The 25,898-nt window shown below is 45.7% G+C and overlaps 2 protein-coding genes across 3 annotated transcripts in view; both read right to left on the bottom strand.

Annotated features, from left to right (window-relative positions):
* MAN1C1 (mannosidase alpha class 1C member 1) overlaps window positions 1-11,313 on the bottom strand; it is a 174,755-nt gene extending 163,442 nt beyond the window's left edge. For both annotated transcript variants that reach the window (XM_087939648.1, XM_087939647.1), the window contains exon 1: window positions 10,452-11,313. In XM_087939648.1, coding sequence (XP_087795774.1) covers window positions 10,452-10,991 — 540 coding nt within the window. In that variant the 5' untranslated portion in view covers window positions 10,992-11,313. The remainder of the gene's footprint in view (window positions 1-10,451) is intronic.
* Window positions 11,314-11,506: 193 nt separating this feature from the next.
* On the bottom strand, window positions 11,507-17,601 carry LOC148124896 (uncharacterized). Its single transcript, XM_087939420.1, has 3 exons — window positions 17,589-17,601; window positions 11,812-12,724; window positions 11,507-11,669 (listed from the first exon to the last, which is right to left on the bottom strand). The coding sequence occupies exons 1-3, from the start codon at window positions 17,599-17,601 to the stop codon at window positions 11,654-11,656; spliced, it is 942 nt and encodes a 313-aa protein (XP_087795546.1). The 3' UTR covers window positions 11,507-11,653.
* Between the last annotated feature and the right edge of the window lie 8,297 nt (window positions 17,602-25,898).

Raw genomic sequence — 25,898 nt, 5'->3', positions numbered from 1 at the left:
TTCTCCGTTGAAGAAATTATTTGGAAATTGACTCACAGTTCACTGTATGGAAACCTTCCACAAATCAGGACTCTCACTTTTCTCACCTGGTATACAGGTAGTCCTCGACATACGACCATTCTTTTAGTGCCAGTTTGAAGTTACAATGGCACAGAAAAAAAAGTGACCCATGATTGTTTTTCTCACACCTATGACCGTGGCAGAATCCCCAGGGTCCCGTGATCAAAATTCAGACGCTTGGCAAGGGATTCCTATTTATGACAGTTGCAGTGTTCCAGGGTCATGTGTGATGATCCGGGGCGTGGCACAAAAGCAACAAAGTCACAAAAGTAGGTAAAGTCCCTTTAATTCCTCCAACTTGGCCCCCAATGTCCAGTTATCATCGGCTGGAGAAAAAACTCTTCCAAGAACAGCCTTTAAAGGGAAGAAATTCAGTCCGAACCCAAAGTACATATAAATTATAAATAAAAACCAACACAAACCACACTGTAGCAATAAACAAGACAGGGAAGGATAAGGGATTGAAGACGTCAAAAGATAACGAAATACACACACTTGGGAAGATGCCAGAACTCAGACAAGACTTGACAAACCAGAATAATTTCATGCTTTGCTTCCAGCAACTTTGCCATGCACAGTTTGCCCTTTTAAACAGTCTTCCCAGCTGCAGCCCATGAAGGGGATCAGGGCCCTTTCCTCCCCCATAAACCGCACAACTCATGTTGCTCCCTTATCTGTTCCTCCCTGCATGCCTTAGGATGAAGAGGGGGTGGGCCTGGGTCTTCCTCTGAATGCCCAGCCAGACTGTGCCCTTCCCCAGTTTCCTCCACAGCCACCGGAACCACATTCCCACTCCGTCAGCTGTTCCACCTCTCCCTCGGAATCAGATTCCAACAGGGGCACGACAGTCATATGATTCCCTTTTGAATTGCAGTGTTTCAAGGTCATGTTTTGAGACCTTCCGACAAGCAGGGGAGCCAGATTCACTTAACAACCATGTTATTAACTTAACAACTGGGGCAAGAAATTTTGGGCTCTATTGTGATTGTAAGCCAAGGGCGATTTGAACTAGTTTGTCTAGTCATCATCCTAACCACGGTGTCTTCCAACCAACTCCCTAAAATTGCACCACTTGTATAAATCCACAGTGGAACTGAAAACCCTGACTCAGATGTTGCCTTCCTTCACTAGACCTCATGACTATTTTTTTTAAATGTATTTTATCTTTGTCCTGATGTTTTGCTTCCTTCCGTTGTTCCTTCCAAATGTTGAAAACTCCAAATAGACTCTTTTCCTGTTCGTTTGCACACAGTGGCCCTTCTAATTTGGCAGCTGAAACAATCAGAAAAGATAAACGCCAGTCGTCATCCAAAATAACTTCTGCTCCTTTGAAAACCTACATTGAAAATGAAGTGATGAGACTTTTGTCTTGCCAACAATTGGGAATTGCCCTGCATTAAGACGCTAGCAGGGTTTTGCATATTACCACAACTCTCAAGCATTACCCAACCTTGGGACCAAAGGAAATATCTTCTCGGGGTAGAGCACATATCTTCTCGGGGTAGAGCACATTTGCTGGACTACATTAACACGAGCATGCAAAGTTTATTCCTGAGCCAGAAAGAGGGCTGTGAAAATATCTACAGACCCCTCACATCCGGGACATAAATTTTTTCAACTACTATCCTCAAAACGACACTACAGGGCCATGACGGCAAACCTGTGACACGCAGAGCCCTGTCAGTGGGCATGCATGCCGTCGCCAGCTGTGCTTCTGGTTTCGGGTGGTGGTGCCGGAGTGCCAGTCTTTGCGGGAGCCGCAGCACTGGAAAATGCCCCCCAAAACAGCCTGAATACAGCCCAAAAACCCAGCCAAAAATAGGCCATTTCCCGGACTGTTTTTGGGATGTTTTCAGGCCATTTTTGGGACCATTTTCAGGTCATTTTAGGGACATTTTCAGCTAAAAATGACCCAAAATGCCCCCCAAAACAGCCCCAAAGGGCCAAAAAACAGACGTGCGCACTGGCCAGCTGGTCTTCGGTTTTCTAGCGCTCTGGCATGCACACTCCACGCGCATGCATGCATGTTCCAGTTTGAGCACCACCTTCGTTTGAGTGCAGAAAAGGTTCGCCATCACTGCTATAGGGCACTGCACACCAGAACAACTAGACACAAGGACAGTTTGCCATCACTCTACTAAGCAACTAATTTCCACAATATCGTTAAACTGTTTAGTAAGGCTGTATTATTCTTATTTTTCCTATCGCCTATCTCCTTCCTCTACTTATGACTGTAACTTTGTTGCTTGTATCTTATGATTTATATTGTTTATTTAGTATCCTAGTATGATTTATGTTGATTGCTTATTTAGTATCCTACGACTATCACTAAGTGTTGTATTTTATGATTCATGATGAATGTATTTTTATGACAACTATGATCATGATTTATCGCTTATATCTTTTGTGTACACTGAGAACTTATGCACTGAAGACGAATCCCCAGTCCAGTCCAGTCACTCTTGGCCAATAAAGAATTCTATTTGTAACCTACAAAGAAAAAGAAGAGATTCCCCCTGCCCCATCCCCATTAAGCCTTTTATCAAATAACAATTCACTTGTTTTTCCCATATGGAACATTCACTGCCGTTTCTGTATTTTACCGCCTGAAACTGGAATGTCAGGTGTTCTAATCCATTTTTACTAGATTTCTGTGGCAAGCGGAGTCTGACTAAAACTGGAATGACAAAGAACATCTGAAAAACAAACCTGAGATGTCTCAGACCCACTGATTAACTCCTCTGTGGCATGGGGTTCAGAACGTAGCAAAACGTGTCACAAAGGCCTGCTGAGAAAGTTGTTTGATGAATGTTGCTTGGCCAATTTAGATGAGGCACAACTGCCTCTTCCATATACCAGCCTTACTATCTCCTCCTTGCAAGAATTATTTCCAAATGCTTGCATCAGAAAAGCACAGAATTCACCCTCTGGGCACAAATAAGCCACTGAACTCAAGCAGAGTAATTGGGAGGTCTCAGTCGTCACCCACTTATGCATTTAGTGAGTCATCCCTCTAACGCTCTGAGTCTTATTCTGCTCCAGCACCGTACGACTGTCACTGCAAGGAATAAATGGAGGCTCGTTTTCCTTTTTCCTATCTATATTAAAGGCTCGGATGGTCTCTGGCACCTTCAAAGAAATGTTTAATCCACGTTTGGCAGGATGGTGACATCTACAAAAAAAAGTTATATTTCTGTAGAGCCCTCCATGAAGGAAGCCCCACTTCTCTGAAATTCAACTGTAGATCCTAACATTTGATCATGAAGACCATTCAGTATGAATGTCATTAATTCCATTGAAATTTCTGGTATCCGCAGAGGGAAATAACTCCTTGAAGCCTGGCTATGAGTTAGACATCGCATACAGCTGCGTTTCTCAACCTTGGCAACCTGAAGGGTGTGGACTTCAACTCCTAGAATTCTCCGGTCAGGAAAGTGTTAGGGGCAGCAATCAGGAGCCCAGGCAATATATGTCTATGGAGATTCTCAGCCCTCCAGGTCATGGTTGTCCCAAAAGTGCTTTTTCAAAAGATAATTTGTTTTTCCTTGAAGATGCTTCGCTTCTCATCCAAGGATGCTTCTTCAGCTCTGCCTGGATCGGGGAGGAGCGGAAGGGTTTATATCCCTTGCAGACAGCTGGTCATTTGCATCCTTTTAGGGAGTCATTGAGGCCGCTGGGAGGTTTGTCTGTGTCCTCAGGGGCACCTGAGTAGTGCCTCCATCTTAAACTGAGCATTTTTTCTGGAAATTCGTTCATGCTCCTGCACTATTCAAATCCAGCCAGAGCTGAAGAAGCTTCTTGGATGAGAAGCAACACGTCTTCAAAGAAAAACAAGAAAGTCCAGTTGCCTCTTGAAAATGCACCTTTGGGACAGCCCAGGCAATAGGTTCCTTTGCATCCAAATATACAATGGACAGTCCAATAGATACAGGTAGTCCTTGATTTACAATTATAATTGAGCCTAAAATGTCTGTTTCTTAAAGCTGCCCAAATTGGACAGCTCTGCTTTAACTGATGGCATCTGCCACGTTCCTTCCTGCCTCGACCACTATGCTTGCAACAGTGTCACAGACCAGCAGTGCTAACTCCAGCAGGGCCTGGGACTACAGTCACAATGGCTTGAGCATATTAGGGTGTGTTTTGTCTGGTTGTCTGGAAAGCCAGATTGTTGTGGTTTCAGATTTATCATCAGGTTTTCTTTGCAAGATCTGATCAAAACCATGACAAAAACAGACCTCTGGATCTAGGAGTAAGAATGAAGATGCCATCATGAGGTCTCACCTTGATTTTTATCCTGGTCCGTTTGGACTTCCCTATAGGTCAACCTGTAGCCATGAATGAAGGACTTGGGTCCCCCCCCAAAAATCCACTTTTGCCATATTATATTTTGGGGCATTATGGATTCCCAAGTGGACATTTGCTTTGAGCTGGCTAGCCACGGCATCCAACAGATCCCGACTGAATCCTGGTCTTTTGGGTTAGGTGGACTCTCAATTTACTTTGGGGTGTTTTTCTTAGCTGCCAGCCTGCCATCTTTTTTTCAGGAGGCTAGTGGTGCCGCCGGGACAATGTTTCTCCTGTTCCGTGCATGAAAGCCACAGAGAACAAAAGAGATGGCTCCTAGTCTACTTGTTCGCCATATACGCACAAGCAAGCATAGTTAAATCTGGTCTTTTGTTCCACCAGCATTCTCATCCTGTCTCTTTAAATGCTTGATGTCAACATGCCATATAAAAGGAGGCCCTGTTAGGGTCAGACACAGTTCTTCCCATACGAATCTCTGCTGACATCATTAATCATTAGGAACTGTAGCAGCCAGAAACAGGCTCCCCCTTAAACCTTAATGTTTATGACGATGTCTCCCATTACACTGAACAAGAAAGCCAAGGAGGAAGAGATTCTTGAAGCCTGAATATATTGTTTTCAGCTACATGAGGCTGTCTACTCTTTGTTATAGGAAAATAATAACTGCCAGAGATTGGGATTTGAATGTAGCAAAAACCATTGGGAAAACCAGCTGAGAAAGTTTTGGAAAATGAGCGGATTAAGATTTTTACAGGACTTTAAAATTCAAAAAGAAAGGCACCTTGGTCACAATTACTTGGTCACAAAAAGGAAGAAAGACTGGTTGTTTGGTGTTGACCTTCTGGATGATGCTAGGATGAGGAAAAGAAATTGGGAGGAAAAATATGGAACTCAGTGGAAAAAAGGATTTCTGCCCTAGCACCCACTGGCTGGACACTATAAAACAGGGGTGTCAAACTCAAGGCCCATGGGCTGGATCCAGCCTGCAGGGTGCTTGGATCTGGGGCTGCCCTGGAAGAATCAGTGAAGGACTGGCTCGCAGCGCCTCTGCCAGCAAAATCCGAGTCGGGAGGTTGCATGCGGCCCTCCTGGGCTCTTTTTTCGCTGGCAGAAGAAGGCTGGAGGAGGCTGTCATAGCCCAAAACAGAGTCACCTCAAGCTGGCCATGCCAACCCTGGCTATGCCCACCTGACACACACACACACACACACCCCAGGTCAAACAAAACCCAGATGCAGCCCTCAATGAAATTGAGTTTGACACCCCTGCTACAAAAGAGGACACTGAAATGACCAGGGGGTCATTTCCTGAAAGGACCAGGAAGGAGGCAATGCGAGACAGAGGGGTATGGAAAGTGCTGGTCCGTAGAGTGTGGCCAAGGGCTGGCCGGGACTGAATGGCTGACGATGGCACCAGGACTTGCAGATCAAAGTTGAACACTTGTAGGGGGGAAAAATCTGCTGTTGCACCAATCATGATTGGAGCTTTCAGAGCAGTGGTGGGATTCGAAAAATTTTACTATGATTTCCAGCTCCATTCTCCTGTGCTGGGCAACCAAAGAAGACCCAGCCAATCAGCTGCGACTCAATGGGAGGCAGAGAAGAGATGGGGGCAGGGCCAGTCAGAGGTGGGATTTGCCAGTTCTCCAAACTACTCAAAATTTCCGCTACCGGTTCTCCAGAACTGCTCAGAACCTGCTGAATGCCACCTCCATTTCAGAGCAATACTTAACAGGACTCCTTCGATATTTAGACATTTTAAATTTATCAGACCTGAACACCCTAATTTTACAATAGCAGCAACAAACACTGCTTGTATTGAATTGCAGATTATCCATATAATAATAATGCTGATGCCAAAATGACATTTATATTTCAGAAAAACCTGTGGAACCATTTTTTGCTATCTGTACAGGTTCTTCCTGGTTGTCATAGCACCAGCAGAAGAGTGTACCTGTCCTTTAGAGGGACTAGTAACTTTTAAGTTGCTTTTCCCTACAAGTTCCCCCCCCCCCAATTTGGTCATGTTCCAGAAGAGCCAGAGAATTGGCTGAAAATTCTGGATTTCACAGCCCATGCGCTGTACTGAAAAAAAATCTAGTGCATCTTGACTGTGGCAACTTTCAGATGTGTGCACTACACGTTAGAAAGTTGCTGAGATGGAGAAACACCAGTTTGTAAAATAGAAATGAATTCATCTGCCTCAATTCACCTGCCTGAGTCAATGCATTTTCTTGGCAGACCACTCTGCTCTCGGAAGGCTACAAACAGCTCTAGATTAATAATCCACTCACCTCCAACTAAAGGGGTGAAACCTATAACTTGATTGTCCTTTTTTTCCATGAAGGTCATACTAACAGCACGTTGCAAGGAGAGTAGGAATTAATTGGAGAAACGAGATCAGTGGGGGGGGGGGAAAGGGGGGCAGAGAATTCAGGTATCCCATATGTCAAGCTGGGTGCAATCCAATCTAAATGTCAATGACCGTTCAGGATTTTTGCTCTTATCGATTTTAATTCTTGTATTCAAATCCAGTTTCCTGGGTCTCAATCATATCTCCATTGCCTCTCCAGTGAAATTTCAACCTCTGCAATGTTTTTTCTCTACTGCCCCACCGGAGGTTACTTTTTGCAGCTATTCTGCCTTATTTCATCCACTTAATAACTTGTTTGAATTCTTTTAGGTCTGCTCTACAGAAAACGGGAGAAATGTTGAAGGGCTGTGAATGGGATAGCTCGCGGAAAAGAGAGGAATAGAAACATAGCCACGGCAGAACGGCTGGTAAAAAAATAAAGTTCAGATACAGAAGAAGGCTATTTGAAAAGCCAGAAAGTGAAGGGAAAGAAGGAAACAGGAAACAGTTACCAGAAACAAATCTTGTAGTGCACAAGTATAAATAAAAAGAAGGAAAGGCAGTTATAGTGATGCTACAGCTGTCTCTTTACTTCAGGGCAAGAGTGCCAACCTGCAGAATGCAAATGTTGCATCCTGTTCCACTTTAGTTTCTGGTCAAATAAGTTTTGAATTTTCAGTACTGTTTCAAAAAAAAAATAGTCACTTTTTTTCACCAGAAAAGGAGATGTAGAGGAAGAAACGGTAGGATTATTACAAGATGCATAAACTGCCACAAACTATGCCTGCTCTGGATCTTAATGGTACTTTTGGTCCTAAATATCTGGAAGGCATCAGACTGCATATTCCTGTTCTATTGAATCACCTTCAAATCTTTAGAAAGCTGTTGTTTGTGCACGAAAAACCAAAGATTAAAGAATAAAGTAAGAAGGCACGGGAAGGGCTAGAAAACTAGAGTTAATCAATGAAAAAGAGCCTCTTTGGTGCAGGGGTTAAAAGCAGTAAATTAGAGACAAGGAGACCACCAATTATCCTGTAGTCCTGCTACCATATAGCCTGAAACCAGCTGGGTCACTTTGGGTCAGTCCTTCTCTCTCAATCTTCCTACCAAGGCAACAAACAGCTGAAAAACGTTGTCAAGAGAACTGCTGGGACTTGTCCCACGTAGTCACCAAGAATCAGGACTGACTTGAAGTAGATGAGAAGGGATCAAAGAGCAAGAAATCAATAGATGGTGACGGATATAAAAAAAGAGGCAGAAAAAAAATCCACGAGCATAAAAGATAGTTGTAAATATGTATATAATTGTATATGAATGTACATAAATGCAAACAGAAATAATACACAGTTAGCACTATACTAATAACATAAGAGAAAAAGGACATTAACTGTTATGTGTATCTCTATACTATAGCTTGTATGGCCAAAATGATGGCCAAGAAAGTCGCGCTCTGTTCAATTGTTTTTAATGTTTATTCAATAAAATTTATTTTAAAAACAAAAAAACAAAAACCTGCTATTTAACCCCAGATTTCCACGCTAAGTAAGACAGTTAAGTAAATCGCTGCAGTTGTTATGTAAGTAACACGGTTGTTACTTCGGTTTCCTCCTTCGGTTGTCAGAAGGTCACAAAAAGTGATCAGGACCCCCAGGACAATGCAGCTGTCATAAATGTGAGCCAGTTGCCAAGCGTACAAATTTTGATCCCTTCACCATGAGGACGCTGCACCTCGAGAAAAATGGCCCATAAGTCAGTTTTCTCTGTTAGTGCTGTAACTTCAAACATTCACTGAATGAACGGTTGTAAGTAGAGGAATGATGGCCGAAGCCTATTAATAAAGGCAAGCACAACATGGAAGAATGACAACAGGCTTCTGCCACAGGTATTATGGGTTTGGTTCCCGACCACAATGAAGCAAATAACGCAATAAAGCAAGTCTAACAACTTTTTTGGGTTTCCCAGTACATATAAAAGTTATATTTATCCTATACTGCCATCTATTCAGTATGCCAATAGCATTAGGCTTTAAAAATAAGTATATGTTAATTTTTTTAAAAAAAAACTTTATTGCTAAAAGAAATACTAATCATCATCTGAGCCTTCAGCAAGTCGTAATCTTTTGCCAGTGGAAAGTCTTGTAAAAAATATGTAATATTTGCAGGGAGCAATAAAACTGACGTATTCAGAAACATTTTACCAACCCCTTCAAAGTTTCAACAATTGCAGGTGAGAACTCTAAATTGCACGCTCAATACAACCTGCCTTTGGGAATACAGGGGAAAGGATTCACTAAGTATCCACAACCATAGATTGCATGTGGAAACAATTAAGGTGCCTAACCAAATACCATAAGGATATATTTAGCCTGCATCACACACATTAATTACTAAAATCCCAATGTGCATACTTACTCTCAATTGCACACTATATAACTTCCACTTTTACTTAGGAGGCAGAAAAAAAACTATTGCATAAAAGCATTTGGGGGCGGGAATAGATCAGGAAGCTTTTGGGCAAGTCTTTTAAAGCAACTTGACTTTCAAAGAAACTGAGTCCTATCCTTTTTTTAAGAGAATTCTATGGAGACTTATTTCACCATCTATACTTGCAGCTCTCTTCCCATCACCTTTTAGTTTTTTACCCAAAGAACCACCACCACAACAAAAAAATCAATTAAGCAAGCACAGATGGATTTGCAGCAGAAGACATTTTGATAAGCCAACCCTATCAGAAGCGGTCCTTCTTCCAAATTAATTGTGAACTTATTTAAAGATCGAGACACTATCACGGCAGAACCCGCAGAAAAGAGCAAACGGAACCGTTTCGCAAAGCCCTGGACGAGAATAATTGTAGCAGCCGATTCAATCCCAGGCCAGGTTTTTAATGCCTTAAAACTGAGATTTCCACATTGGTGAAAAAAAACTCATTTAAGAACACAAATAAGTGTGCGTGGAAGGGAAGTCTGGCAAACCAAATCCCTTTAGAGGCATTCCTGTACACACACACACACACACACACACACACAAAACGCCCACACAGAGGTGTGATGTGCAGCCAGTGGTGATTAAAGGCCTGGAGACTGAAACATATGAAAGAACTGTTGCAGGAACTGGGTATGGCTGGTCTAGAGAAAAGGGGGACTAAACGTGACCTAAGAGCAGTATTCTAGTATTGGAGAGCAAATGCCACAAAGAAAAGGGGGTCAATTTCTTGGCCAAAGCACCCGAAGTCAAGACAAGAAATGATGGAAACTAACCAAAGACAGAAGCAACCTGGAATTAAGGAGAAACTCCTAACAGTGAGGAGAATTAACCAGGGGAACTTTTGCCTCCAGAAGTTACGGCTGCTTCATCACTGGAAGCTTTTAAGACGAAATTAGACAGCCCCTGGTCTGAAACGGTCTGGGGTCTCCTGCTTGAGCAGGGGGTTGGACTAGAAGACCTCCAAGGTCCCCTCCAGCTCTATTCTGATGGATTGGATTGGCTTGAAGCGTGGGTTCTGCTCCGCGAACCAACGTGCCGGGCTCTCCCGAAATCACGCTCGCCAACTGCGGCGGGCGGCTCTGCAGAGGAGGCGAGAGGCGAGCGAGCCAAGCGCCCCGCCGCTTCCCCTCGGAACTTCCCCGAAAGAGGCGCTGCGGGGTGGGGGCCAGCGGCGGGCGGACGCCGAAGGAAGACGCCCAAAAGCCGGGGCCCGGGAAGGGAGAGTGAAGGGCCCGGCCGGTAACGACTCACCTCCTTGATCTTCAGCCGGCGGGCGCGGGTGTCGGGCTCCTCGGTGCCGCCTCTCTCGCCGCCCAGCACCGGGTGGCGGAGGCGCTGCCGGAACGCGGCGTAGTCGAAGCGGAACGGGGCGCTGGTCTGCTGCAAGGGGGGCGCCGAGGCGCTCTGCTCGGCGGGCGGGAGGCGCGGCGGGCGGGTCCGTCGGGAGGCCGGCTCCGAGTGCGCGGCGGCGGCGGCGGCGGCGGGCGGGAGGTCGGCAGGGTCCCGGAGGTGGCGCGAGGGCAGCGGCGGCGGCGCGGCGGGCGGGCTGGCGTTGGCGGGCAGGTGTCGGGCCGGGCCGGGTCCCGGCGGAGGGCTGCGGGGCGCTTCCAGCTCGGCTCCGCCGTGGCGGGCCAAGAAGAGGCGCTTGACGCGGGAGGAGTCCGGCAGCAAGAAGAGGGCGCCGAAGCAGAGCGTGAGCAGGCCCGAGAGGAAGAGCAGGAACAGGAACTTCTGCGGCAGCCGCAGCGCCGACGGCGGCCAGCCCGGCCACTTCCGCGGCAGCAGCAGCATGGGAGCTCCGCGAGAGCCGGCCAAGGGGGCACCCTCCGGCCGCCACGCAGCACCAGGCGCCCCGGGCGAGGCGGGCGGACGGCCGACAGCGGCGGGAGCGTCCGTCCCTTCCGAAGCCGACGGCAGCCCCTCCGCTTTGGTCCCCGGCTCAGGCTTTCCGGGCGTCCCGTTGCTCGGCAACTCCCGCGGCTGCTTAGCTTGACGCACGTCGGCTCCCGTTTGTTTTCAGTCGCTGCGGAGAAAGCGGACCCAGCCAAGAGCGCCGACGGGCCGCCTGGGCAGAAGTTCTCGCCGCCGCCCCGGAGAAGCGGCTCCGTCGACTGGCCGAGAAGTTGAAGAGTTGTCGGACGAGATGCTCGGAGGGACGGGGCGGGGAGGGGCCAGTCCTCCTCCTCCTCCTCTTCTTCCCCTCCCTCCGCTTTGCAGGCACTAGGCGGCTCTTCGGGGGAGCGGAATTCCCCTCCCTGCCCGGACTCTACAGCCGAAGCATCGCCGTCCTGCGGAGGGGAGGGGGGCTCAACCCCGGCCGGATTGACAGGGCAGGGGGTCGGGAGGAGGGTCTCCCTCCGGCTTTTCCTCCCTTTCCGCCTCGGGGCTGCTAACGGGCCCCGGGGGAGCCGCTCTCCGGCCGCTTCGGGCTCAGCCCCGGGTCGTCGTCGGGTTCATGATGCAGCATTTCTGGAGGAAGGAAGAGCCGGAGCTGCTCGCTCAGCGCCAGGGGGTCGAGGCGCGCCGCCTGCCGCCCCACCCGACGTCTCCCCAGCCGCGCGGCCCTCCCTCCTGCCATGCACGTCGGGCCGGCCCCCTGCCCGGGACTCACCCCCAGCTCCGGCCGGCCCCCAGCGGCATCCTCGTGGCTTCCCCGCCCGGCTCCTCCCGGCGATAGTCAGCCGGCTGTTTGGGGGAAAGCCGAGCATTCGCGCCTCCTCCCGCCGGCGAAGGGGAGGCTCCACCCAGGCGCGGGAGGAGGAGGAGGAGGAGGAGACCCACGCAGGGCGACCCGCGGGAACGTTCAGCAGCGCCGGCTCCGATCCCCGCGCCGCCCTCTCGGGAGGGGAGGCATCCCCGCCGTCGACGCTTGGCCCCGGGCCAGATTCGCCGGCCGGCCCCGCAGGGACGCCAATCCGGAACGGCTTTGAAATCGTCCGCCGGTGGTTTCCTCAGTCGCTTCCCGACTTCGGTGGCTCCTCCTCCGCGAAGAAGAAACGGCGCCCAACTTTTTCCCCTTCCCCGCTCATGGAGGGAGGGAGGGAGGGAGGCGGAGGCCGGGCCGCGGAGAAGGTGGGGAGGGGAGGGGGAGAGGAATCTCCCGCCTGGCGCTAGGCTTGGCCGCGGCGAGGGGGGGTTAGACGGCCCGTGCTCGCTGGCTGAGCATCCATCGCCGGTGTCGCCCCGGCGGGCCCCGAAGTCTCCGAAACCGCCCGCGGCGGCTGGATGCCTCCTCCTCCTCCTCCTCCTCCTCCGCTCTTTGGGATGCCCGCGATGGGCGTCGCGGCCGGCCAAGGGCTCCCCGGTGTCCCTGAAGGACCGGAGGCTGCGGAGGAAAGCAGCGGGCCTGAGGGCAAAGGCGAGGCGAAGCAGCCGCAGCAGCCCTCTCTTGCCCCTCAACGCGCCGGCATCGGGGCGCCGCTCTGAGGCGGCATCGCTCCCAGCAAGGCTCGAACACAGCCGACCAACCGCCGCCAACCGCAGCTGGGTTCGACTGCGACAGCGGCTTTCTCGCCCGCCCCCCACTCACCCTCGCCCGTCTACCGCTGGCCCCGCCTCCCCGTCCTGGCCCCGCCTTTTCCCCCAAGCCCCGCCCCTCAGTAGCTCGGCCTCTTCGCACTTCTGGTTCTCTTCAATGGGCCCGTTCCCGCCGGACTCCGCCCTGGGGGGGGTGGAGCTTCGCGGCTGGGGGGTTGGAACTACAGCGCCAGCCCCTCCTCCGCCCGTTTTTGTTTACCAGAGAGGCCGGCGAGACCGCGATGAGCTAAGCAAGCCGATGTTCTGATTGGCTGGACGTGCTGCGGCTCGTTGAAGAGGGAGAAAGCGGGGAGAGAAAGGGGGGGGGGTGTCCGCCGTGAACGATGCTGGAATGCTGCGGGAGGAAGGGAGGTGCGCTCTTAGTTTAACGCGTGGATGGATATTCTCTCCCGCGCCTCCCCCTTAAAACCACGCGACTGTTAAAAACCCGCATCCCTTCTCTTGGACGGCCGTGCATTTCTTGTGTTATGTAAGTGTCTCTTGCCTATCGGTGTGTCGTCGTCCCCCCCCAAAACGCGTTGGAACTACGACTCCCAGAATCCCCAGGGGTTGGTCATTCTGCCTTGAGAAGTGCGATCGGAGCACATCTGGAAGGCGCTGGGCGCCCGAAGGACGCTTTGGCTTCTGCTGGCCGTGGGTTAACTCGGCTGCCCCTCTGAAGCACCCTTTAAGGCAGGGGTCCCCAACCTTGGCAACTTTAAGACTTGTGGACTTCGACTCCCAGAATTCCTGAGCTAACTTGACTGGCTGAGGAATTCTGGGAGTTGAAGTCCACAAGTCTTAAAGTTGCCAAGGTTGGGGACCCCTGCTGTAACAAAACCACATCAAGGTTTACAAACCATCCTGGTCCCCAGAAAAGCCATGGTTTGGGGCCACCCGGTTTGGGGGATTTGGCAGAATACGAAACATGCAAAGGCAGCCAGGTGTGCCGCTCCAGCGATACAGCACTATTATACCTGTTCAGAAGTCCCCAAACTTAGCAACTTTAAGACTTGTGGACTTCAACTCCCAGAATTCCTCAGCCAGATACGTTGCCAAGTTTGGAGACCTCTGTCCTTGTGAGTCAGGTTTTGATTCCTGGGAGCTTCATGTTCCCAGGAATGAGTTTTCTTGGCAAGATTTTCAGAAGTGGTTTGCCTCCTTCCTAGGGGCTGAGACGGAGTGACTGGCCCAAAGTCACTCTTTGTTCTGACCCATGCCCTTTTCCAACAAATCAAACACAATCCAAATAGAAAATGTTTGTAATGCTTTTGCAAAATAATTAGCTGTGATAAGCACAAGCCTTGCCAAACTGCAAGGCTTGCCAAAATATAACAGACAAGAAATAATTTGCAAAATAAGAATCTTCAAATACAAACTCAGGATACTGGAATGTCCATGAGGCTGGAGTTTCAAAATGTCTTTGCCTTCTGCCAAGTACGTTTCTTTCACAGCTGGCTTTTATCTTCTTGAAGCCTTACTCCCGAGTCATCCATGCTGCTGCAGCTGCTCTTTCCTCCAAGCAATCCTGCACGCACGCGCACTTGGCACAGGCTCCTCGGGAACCTCCTCATCACTGCTGCCAGCCCACACAATCTCTGAAGGCAGCAGTCCACTCCCTGATGGTCCTGGCCCCTCATCTCAGTCCTCACTCTCCTCGGCCGTCTGCACCTGCTGCCGACTAACCACAACATCCTGCTGGTTTTGTGCCTAAAGCAAGGGTCCTCAAACTTGGGCAAGTTTAAGACTTGTGGACTTCAACTCCCAGAATTCCTGAGCTAACATGACTGGAGGAGGAATTCTGGGAGTTGAAGTCCACAAGTCTTAAAGCTGTCAAGTTTGAAGACACCTGGCCTAAAGCATGCTTATAACTCAGTTTCACAGCTTCTAGCCATTGCATGAAACTGGCTGTGTTATACCTTTGATAGTTGTATATTTGAATCTAGCCAAAAAGGGAAAAAAAAGAAGAAATGAAACAGCATTTGCACATCTTTTTCGGTTAGAAAGCATATTTCTTCAAGGAGAATAAATCACCATCTAGAATCCAGAAAGCTTCTCCTAATGAATTGCTGTGGCCTTGAAGCTTTGTAAATCATTAAAATCTCTGCCTTGCACTTGACTCCGGATGACTTAATCTAATGGACACAACCACACAGCTTTCCTAGTAACAGTTCCAAACAGGGTTATCAAGGGCTTCTTCCTGGATGTTTTTCATCCCCTAACAAACAGTTAGAACCTGCAGCTTTTTACTAAAATCTGTCCAAGTAGAATAGAATAGACTTCAGTGCAGTTAAAAGAAAAAAGAATCTTACTTCCCAGAAGTCAACTGGGAAAGTTGCACATGGTAATCATGTGTTCCCAGGACAGAACATGTAAAATACACGCTGGTTGCCAAGTGTTCAAATTTTCATCACATGAACTTTAGGGATGCTGCAGCAGTTATATTAGGACGAGTTGTAAGCCCTTTTTTTCAGTGCCGTTCTAACTTTGAAATGATGTTAAACAGGTGGTTGTAAATCAAAGACTATGTGTATCCCTCAGGTAACCAAAAAAGAAACCCCACCCAGCAGGCAGCCACTATGATTTAAAGAATTCATTAATTTTAACTAGGCTTATGTAACACTTCAATCATTGATCAACGCTTAGCAACTTACAGTCCTACTAGATACCCGGATGATTAACATAACTAAAGACTGAATCTCGATCAGGGCCGTCAAACTCCTGGCCTGTGGGACGGATGCATCACTTGCTGGCCACGCCCAGTATGGCGGAGGGGGAAAAAGTCCCAATACGTCATGTGATGTTGCCGTGATGACATGAGTTTGACAGCCCTGATCTAGATAAAGACCATACATGCATGAATTTAAGCCACCTGGGGAAGCCAAGGAAAACCATCAAAACCATTAAAAAGCGAAAGTTAGACCATTTAGGACATGGGATGCGACACCTGGAAAAATACGGCCTACTTCACTTAATCCTCCAGGGAAAAATTGAAGGCAGAAGAAGAACAGCGTGGCTTCCAAATCTAAGAGGCTGGTTTGGACAAAACCAGGGGTGGGTTCAAAAATCCCAGCAACTGGTTCACTGCCTGGTTGCTGGGTGAGCATGGCCATGGCCTAACAGAACTTCCTGTTTCCAGCTTCCGGTGGGCCTCCAGAGCCCAGGAGAGGCCATTTTCACCCTCCCAAGCCTCCGGAGGCCTCCCCTGGGCCTCTGGGAGGGCAAAAACAGCCTCCCCTGGGCTCTGGAGGCTCTCTGGAAGCAGAAACAGACCCGTTTCCAAACTTCTGGAAGGCCCGTTTTTTTTCCCCCTCCCAGAGCCTCCTGCATTTACCTCCATTGGAAATGGGCCATGTGGAGTCTTCTGGGAAGGGAGGGGCAGGGTGGGCGGGGCCAGCTGCTCAGTTGAAATACCAGTTTGGCGAACTAGATGTAACTTTATCATCCGGTTCGTCCAAACCAGTCTGAACCGGTAGAATCCCACCCCCTGGCCAAAACTCAGCAGCACTTTTTCGTGCGATTGTTGATAAAAATAGGATCGCCAACATGATCACCAATGTGGATGTGTCACAAGAAGAAGAGTGGCAACATAATCAGTAAACTATCCTTGCACACACAATTTTATGCAATAGTGGCAAATATCTGTAGCTTGGGTGTATTTCGGATGAGGGGGAAGGTTCATTTACTGAGTTTGTGGGTGTGTCAAGTGAGGGTTTTGTGTCTCATCACAAGACCCTCATTTGACACACCCACATCTGACCCATCACAACATCTACTGACCACACCTGAAGCCCTTATAAACAGAAGAATACCGACACTGACATTCCCTAAGGTCTACTGATGATGTTACCTAACCTGGTAACAAAACATTTGAAAGCCAATCCACAAGCTCAGAGGACAAATCTTCACCCTCACACAATTCTGTATGATTCAATGGCATGCAAATACAATATATATATTGCATTTGGTGGGATCGAGCTTAATTCCTCTTAGATCCGTCCTCAATCCAACCAGGTATTTTAAATTTAGAAATAAATTATTTATTTTTATTTATTTATTTGATTTGTCAATCGCTTACAAGATAATAGGTATAAGGATAAGCATAGTTATGAATACAAGAAATGAGTACATATAAGAAAAATAAAAGAAATAGAAATAGATGCTGTGACGTTTGAACTAAAACAGACATTGAAACTAAAGAGTTATTTGCAGAAATTAAGAAAAGGAAGCACAAGTACATCCATAAATAGAAAAGCTTGCTGATTAGGATGAGAATGTACACAACAGAAGTTGCTATTTAAGTGAAGAATTCAAAATGATTCTAAAATTAAAGTGTTTTTTTAAAGGTAGACTACTGCCGTTAAGGTAAACACTTAAAAACACTTAAAAACGTGGGTAACAGAGAACCCTTTTAAGGTTCAAAATCAGTCCAGGAGGAATCTATATAAAAGTCATAAATGGGTAAATAAAGGCATATTTGCAAAAGATGAGTAGTCATGGCAAAAGAAGGAACATTAAAAGGGCAAATAAAAACTAATATGTTGCTGTGATGTGAAGTTTATTTTTAGTGGAATGAAAAGAAATACTCTGAAGAGAAATAAAACATAATAGCCATGGGGGGGCGGGGGGAGAATTGTGTATCTACAACTACAAAAATAAATATGCAAAGAGGGAAGCACAGTGTGTGATGGATAGAATTGGAGGCAAAACAGTTTGGTTGAGTAATTAAATCTTTTTGCGGATTCTCCAACTTGTTCTATAATGGATAGTTCAGTGTTTTTTTTCTGAAAACCTCTCTCTAAATGCCACTGAAAGAAGTTAAAAGCAAGATAGATGGAACATGGGATGTATAATATAGTCAGGCAAGCTTACCTGGCTGGTTCATGGGAACATAAATAGGAGGTCAAAGTCTGATCAAGATAGATCAATACTAAGGCAAAGGATCTTAGATATAGAAGATCAAACAGAAACTGCTGCTTTCTCTCACAACATAATTGCAAATAGTTGAATTTTAGTGTTTAAAACCAACTTCCTTTATATCCTATCACAGTTTTCAAATTTAGCAGAGTTTTATCTTTAACTCAATTTAGTGTTATCTATAGCTATTCATTTATTTATCTAGTTATTTATTATTTATTAAATAAATCTATCTATCTATCTATCTATCTATCTATCTATCTATCTATCTATCTATCTACTCACTGGAGAAGAGACTAATGCTGGGGACGATTGAGAAGAAGAAGGGGATGACAGAGAATGAGGTGGCTGGATGGAGTCACTGAAGCAGTCAGCTTGAGCTTAAATGGACTCCAGAAGATGGTAGAGGACAGGAAGGTCTGGAGGTACATTGTCCTTGGGGTCGCGATGGGTCAGACACGACTTCACAACTGACAACAACAATGGCAACTATCCTGTAAGGGAAATATGGGGAAACCTGATACTACCCCTCTGATATGGATACCATAGAAACCAGGACCCATATTCTTCTTGTATTGCCAGTTCTACAGGACATTCACCATCACCTGATTACCCCTTTATTGTTTAAATTTCCGGGGCACTCTGACAGTTTTTATTTGCACTCCCTGCTAAATAATCAAGATAGATTTATTTCTCTAAAAGTAGAAAAGTGTTGCTACATTATGTGTAAGCTTCATCCACAAATAATTGTTAATACAGGTAGTCCTCAACTTAACAATCACAATTGAGCCCAACATGTGAAATATTTGTTAAGTTAATTATGCTCCATTTTATGACCTTTCTAGCCGCAGTTGTTAAGCAAATCCCTGCAGTGGTTAAATTAGTAACACAGCTATTAAGCGAATCTGGTTTTCCCATTGAGTTTGCTTGTCAGAAGGTCACAAAAGGCGATCCCATGACGCTGGGACACTGCAATCATCATAAATAGGAACCAAATATCAATCACACGACCATGGAGATGCTGTAACCGTCATAAATGGTCATAAGTCACTTTTTTTCAGTGATGTAAATTTGAATGGTCACTAAACAAACTGTTGTAAATCAAGAACTACCTGTACGTAGGCTGAAAAACAGCTTCTATCCCAGAGCAGTAGCTCTTTTGAATTCTATTGTATAGTGCAGTGTCGGTGAAGTGTTGCAGGTTTTCGGTTCAATGTGTGGAGTGTGAAGGATGTGTGTTTGTGTTTGTTTTCATGGTCATGATGTGCACTGAAGGTGGTGTTTGATTTTGTTGTACAAGGTGCAATGACAATAAAGTAAAGTAATTAGCGGATAGTTTTGTGTTAATTCATTTTGATTGATTGTACTTTTATTGGTCAGTGACTGAAATAAAGTCCTTTATATCTGCCTGTCTAAATACTCATATACTTTTGGTGTCCCTGGATACACTTAAGAATTAAGAGAATACATCATTGTTAAGGAGGACGTGATCAATCCAAAGTTTTCCAGTAAGTGATTATTAGTCACCATCTCGGCTTTTAGTTCCTCAGATATTCTCCTTTCATTCACAAAGTGCTCTCACTATTAGAAAAGAAGTTAAGATGGGTAGGAATGCCTTAAAAAGGACATGCCAAGAGCACAACTAAAAACAAATCCAATGGGGGGGGAAAATGACACCTGAGGCTTAGAAGAACCCAATGGAGCTACACAAGATCCTTAATGAAAAGCCAAAACATAAAAAGGACTCACAGAAAAAGACAAATCACTAAGGAAGGATAGATAGGGATAGTTGGAAGTACAGAGATGGCAGCATATACATTTAATAAATAAATATTAATAGATTAATAAAGGGTCTTCTTGTTTTATATGTTCAGAATAAAGAGAAGCTAAAAATATACCAATTGCCTAATGAAGATGTTAAAATACTAACAAGTATCCCCAAAATGGCCAAGGGGAATACTGTATTCTCATTTTGGTTCAGCCTTCTCCAAAGCACACATTTTTTAAAAAAATTGTGGCACCAGGAAAATTGAGAAAAGCCTGTTGAAGTGGCAGGATTAAAGCTTGAGATTGATGGAAGTCCAGTCAAGAAGTTCTTCATTTTTACTTTAAATGAATTTAAATCTCCAGGGCTAGTTGAAAGACATCCTAAAAATACTTGAAGAATTAATGGATGGGCTTTTCTGTATGAACTTTGAGGAATACGAGAGAAGCAGCAAAGAACCAAGTGACTGGAGGGGAAACAAATGTGATCCATCTTCAGAGGGATAAAGTAGAATCCAAGAGTTACAGGGATATTCCATTTATAACGTAACTTGATGTTTCTCAACCTTGGCGACTTCAAAATGGGTGGACTTCAACCAGCTGGGGAATTCTGGGAGTTGAAGTCCATCCATCTTAAAGTTGCCAAGGTTGAGAAACAACTTAACCATTTATAGTTTACCTATAAAGAATGTAAAGCCCCAGTGGATTTCTATAAAAATCTTGGTTTCTATCTGCATACATAGACTAAGCCAACAGAGGGAGTTTGTTGCTATAGCTATAATTAAAATGTTAAATTAGGAGTGGGGACTTCCAGGTTTAAATGCCCACCTCCTCAGCTATGGAGGTTCTCTGGGAGACTTTGGACCAGTCCCATCCTCTCAGTTTAATTTATTTTACAAGGCTGTTTTGAGGAAAATAAAAGGAGGAAGTGCTTGGTGTACTAACTTGCAATATCCATTTCCTACCTCTAGGCTTCTAGAGCTGACAGGAAGAGGGCAACTCTTCAATTTCCATGATCTTCAACCACCATTCTTCCATTGTGGATAATTCCAAATCTTTTCGCTCTTTTTTGCGGGGAAATAAAACATCTGAAATAGGAAATATTTCCCAGGCAGGACACCCCTGGGGGGAAGGAGGTTTCAGCCTTTGTCTCTTGAAGATGACCCACTGACTATGTTTATACAGCATAGATGTTTTTACACATTTAAGTTGTGATGTGTTGAATAAATTACCATTGACTCAAGTCACACAACCACTAAATCATAAACTATAACTTACAAACCACACAGATTGGATTCACATAACACGCTAAGTGATGTACAACGAACTAGATTTTGACTGGATTATGTGAACACAATCTAGGTTAATAAGGAGACAACTAGTGAAACACCACTTTTCAGGTGTACATACTTATTGAAAAATAAGTGAAGGGAGGCCAAAAAGGGATTTTAATCCCAAGAATGCAAGAGAACAGAAATGAAAATTTCAAAATTTGTTAAAGGCATTTTATCTATGAAACTTTAAGCTCCTCACGTTATTTTTACCCTACTTTGAGAGAAGGGTTTGTGTGTGTGTGTGTGTGTGTGTGTGTGTGTGTGTGTGTGTATCTGTGTGCATGTGATCACCTTAAGTTTTGGCATCCATTCATTTATTATCTGCCTTTCCCTTGAAGATAAAGAGCTCAAGTCTGTTCAGGGCAATAAGTTAAAACCCACTGAAGGCCAACAGCCATTAAAGCAATTAAAACATCCTCAAGCAATAAAAAATTCAGTGTATTTAGACAGAACCACAAATCAGCACATCACGCCTTTTGTATCCCAAAGTCTTCTAAACAAGGTTTTATCTCTCAAATAGCCATTAAAAGGGGGAATAGACCTTCCACAAGATTGAATTCTCCAATATGAGTGGAAGGTAGTTTGGCTCACGTAAACCTAGTTTGCTTCCCTATGGTTTTCTAAAGAAAATATTGGCTAGCGAGTCTGACCCAATAAGCTCCTTCATAAATCATGGGACTTGCTAGGTACGTGATGTGACCAATGTGATATCTTTGATTTTTGGCCCACGTAGTAATTATATTCCAAGAGAAATAGCGAGATTCTCAATGGAGATAATTTGCTTTTTGAAAGGTGAGCCGAGGACGAGGATAGAACTTAAAAAAACAAAACATTGCTTAGAGTCCTTAAGAGGCTTCCCTCATTATATTCACCAAACCAAGCTCCAATGAACTTGATAGAGTTGTCCCAGGAAGGGAAGGGAGGGGGGATTTTTTTAAAAAATCAAGATGGCAGCCAGAAGCTGAGGAAAGAACAAAGCAGAAGACAAGAAAGGCAGAAGCCTCCCCTAATAATTGAGGAAAGCAAGCAATTTGGAAACTATGATGGGAATCAAAGAGTATCATCTCACTTGTTCAAATGTAAGGACTTCCTTAGCTGATATATATGCCTTTTCTGCAGTTCACTCTCTCAGAAGACATTCTGGCGCATTAATATACAGGCTGGCTATCTTCAAACCACTTGGTTAAGTTATTCAATTAATTCACAATTTGGACTTACATATATAAGGTAAAGGTTCCCCTCGCACATACCTGCTAGTCATTTCCGGCTCTAGGGGGCAGTGCTCATCTCCATTACAGAGCGGAACAGCCAGCGCTGTCCGAAGACGTCTCCGTGGTCATGTGGCCGGCATGACTAAACGCCTTCAAAGGTGCATGGAACGCTGTTCCCTTCCCACCAAAGTGGTCCCTATTTTTCTACTTGCATTTTTATGTGCTTTTGAACTGCTAGATTGGCAGAAGCTGGGACAAGTAACAGGAGCTCACTCCATTATGTGGCGCTAGGGATTCGAACCACTAAACTGCTGACCTTTCTGATCAACAAGCTCAGCGTCTTAGCCACTGAGCCACCACGTTACATATATACTGCATTATAAACTAAACTAAACAAACAAACAGGCTGGATGCATGTAATATGCTAAATTACCATCACCACCACCACCAAAAAAACAACAACAACAGCTCAGCATGTTGTGCAAATCCAGATCTACTGGTAGGTCTTTGACCTAAAAATATAGAAACATAGAATCACAGGGCTGGAAGGAACCTTGGAGGTCTTCTAGTCTAGTCCAACGCCTTACTCGTGGTAGGAAACCTGTATCATCCTGGACAAAGGGTTGTCCAATCCTTTCTTGGAAAGCCTCTAGCAATGGAGCATCTACAACTGAGGAAGGCAAGCTGTTCCACTGGTTAATTGTTCTCACTATCATGAAGTTTCTCCTTAGTTCCAGATTGGATCTTTCTATAACAGGGGTGTCAAACTCAAAGCCCAGGGGTCAGATCCGGGGCACAGGGTGCTTAGATCTGAGCCACAGGAGCCGCCCTGGAAACAGCAAAGGACTAGCCTGCAGTGCTTCTGCCAGCAAAGATGGAGCTTTTTAATGATTTGTGAGTTGCTTTTTAATGATTTGTGTCCAAACATACAGGTGGACAGGCAGAGGTCTGGGGAAGCTGGCTACACAGATAGTCCTCCATTGATGGCCACAATGGAGCCCAAAATTTATGTTGCTGAGAAATTTGTTAAGTGAATTCTGCCCCATTTTATGAGTTTTCTTACCATAGTTGTTAAGCGAATCCAGTTTCCCCACTGACTTTTGTTTGTCAGAAGCTCGCAAAAGGGGATCATATGATCGTAGGACACTGCAACCGTCACAACTGTGAGTCAGCTGCCAAGCATCTGAATGTCAATCACATGACCATGGGGATGCTGCAACGGTCATAAGTGTGAAAAGTGGTCGTAAGTCACTTTTTTCAGTGCAGTTGTAACTTTGAATGGTCACTAAATGAACTGTTGTAAGTCGAGAACTACCTGTATTAGCAACCATGGGCATCAGGTTGGATAGGCTTCTCTTAGCCATTTGAATGACAACTGGTTCAGTTTAGCCCCCAAAATGCCAGGATCGTCTGTGATTTCATAATCCTCAGCTAAACCCCACTGCAATTTTAACTCTTCCCAATATCCCAGCTGCTGCCTGGGGAATACAAAATAACATGCAAAACATAGGTGGTAATCAGCAGGTTCGGACAAGTTCTGGAGAACCGGTAGCGGAAATTTTGAGTAGTTTGGAGAAGCGGCAAATACCATCTCTGGTTGGCCCCGCCCCCATCTCTTCTCCGCCTCCCAAGTCCCAGCTGATTGGCTGGGTCTTCTTTGGTTGCCCTGCACAGGAGAACAGAGCTGGAAACTTGATTAGTGGGTTGGGGTGGGAATGGAGATTTTACAGTATCCTTCCCCTGCCACGCCCACCAAACCACACCCACCAAGTCACGACACCACACCCACCAAGCCACACCCACAGAACCGGTAGTAAAAAGATTTGACTGGTGCAAAATAAACCAAACACAGAAAATCAACACTTCCAGTTAAGTAAAAAAGGCAGTTCACTTAACAATGCAGAAAATTGCACACACAGACCTTTCTGAGCGTGAGCCCAAGTGTAAAGCAGAATGCTTAATCTTTTGGAGAAAAATAGATTTCTTGGCCTTCCCTCCGAGCAGTTAAATTAATTTCCCTTTCACCCGAATAGCTTTGAACTATGCAAAACAAAACTCCTTCATCTCCGCCATGGAAAATAAGTTTCTATCTCTTGAGTCAATAAGGGCATAAGCAAGATTTCCAAAGGAGTTTTGAAAAATCAGCTCAGCTAGTCTTTTTTTTTTTCAGGGGAAAAACCTGTTGGTGTCTTCTCAGGGGACCACTAAGCCTTGGCTAAACCCATTTGTCATCTTCCTCGTAATTCCAGTTGCAAAGTAAAGTGGGGTCAATTGCAATCTTTGGGGCAATTATGTGAAGATGGATGTAAGCTTCCAGGCTATTTTACAGGTGCCAGGGAGATCATGTCAAGCTGTGTTCTCATAAGACATCAATTACCTCCTTCAGTGTTTAGGATGTCTCAAACATAACTGGGGAAGGAGAGAAAAGAACATCCATTGATAGGAAAAAAAATCTGGAAGGGAAGAAAGAAGGAAGAAAGTGGGAGGTAAACAAACCGAGGGAGAGAGGAAGGAAGGAAGGAAGGAAAAGAAAAAGAAGTTAAATAATGAAAATGATGGATGGAAGGAAGGAAGGAAGGAAGGAAGGAAGGAAGGAAGGAAGGAAGGAAAAAAAGAAGAGAAGAAAAAATAAGACAGAAGGGAGGGAGAGGGGAAGGGATTTAACATCAGCAGCCTCATGTGAGGACTTCCTGGGCATTATTTAAGGGAACTGCACCAGAAAAGGAGACAGGCCTCAGATATCCCACCTTTTCTGACTAATACCTGTCTCAATACCTATGGAGATCCTCAGTCATCCAGGTCATGGTTGTCCCCAAGGTGCTTTTTCAAAAGGCAACTGGACTTTGTTTTTTGCCTGAAGATGTTTCGCTTCTCATCCAAGAAGCTTTTTCGGTTCAGTCAGCACTAAAAAGCTTCTTGCATGAGAAGCGAAATGTCTTCAAGCAAAAAACAAAGTCCAGTTGCCTTTTGAAAAAGCACCTTGGGGACACCCTACCTCAATACATTCGACCTCCACATTACCTCCTAATCCTCCTCCAGACCCCCCTTCTGAACTAATCCTCTCAGAGCCCACATTCATCCTACCCTCCCTTGCCATTTTCTCCTCACCATAGAGGGTGGTACTTGGCACAACCACTGCCGGTTCCAGGACATCAATGTTCAACTGTGTTCCCAGAGCCCACTAAGCCAATTTGTAAGATCAAGAAAATAGTCTGAATCCATTAGATCAGAGTGCTTGACAGTTTGCAGCCAATTTTTACTGTAGATTAGTTCAGCCTGCTAGACTGATTTGCATCCTTTTGATCTTCAGGAAAAAGAGATGGGAAGCTAGAACAGCCATAGGATGCTAGTGAAGCCATTCTAGTTTTAGTTTACTTTATTGTCATTGCACCTCACACAACGAAATCAAGTACCATCTTCAGTGTACATTATGACTGAAAATAAACACAAAGAAACATCCTTCACATTCTATACATTGAATTGAAAACCCCTGATATTGCATTAATATTGCACTATACAGCAGAATTCAAAAGAGCTACTGCCCTGGGATAGAAGCTGTTTTTCAGCCTACTTGTCCTTGTTTGTATTGTCCTGTACCGTCTGCCAGATGGTAATAGTTCAAACAAAGGGTTCCCAGGATGAGATGGATCTTTTGAGAGTGTTTTGAACTTTCTTAAGGCAGAGAGAGCTATAAAGCTCTTCCAAAGAGGGGAGAGGGCAACCCATGATCCTCTGGGCAATGACGTTAATTGATCCTCTGGAGTGCTTACCTATCTGCCGCTGTGCAATTGGCAAACCATACAGAGGTGCAGTATGTTAAAATGCTCTCCCTGGTGCAGCGGTAGAAGGTCACCAGCAGTTTTCCATTCAGTTGTTGTTTCCTGAGAAGCCTCAGGTAGTATAATCTCTGCTGGGCCCTTTTGACCAGGGCTGCAATGTGGGCACCCCAGGTCAGG

Source organism: Pseudonaja textilis, chromosome 10 (genome assembly GCF_049901715.1).
Source record: "Pseudonaja textilis isolate UNSWEBS1 chromosome 10, rPseTex1.2, whole genome shotgun sequence".
Classification (NCBI taxonomy): Eukaryota; Metazoa; Chordata; class Lepidosauria; order Squamata; family Elapidae; genus Pseudonaja; species Pseudonaja textilis.
This window is presented reverse-complemented; position numbering and strand designations above follow the sequence as displayed.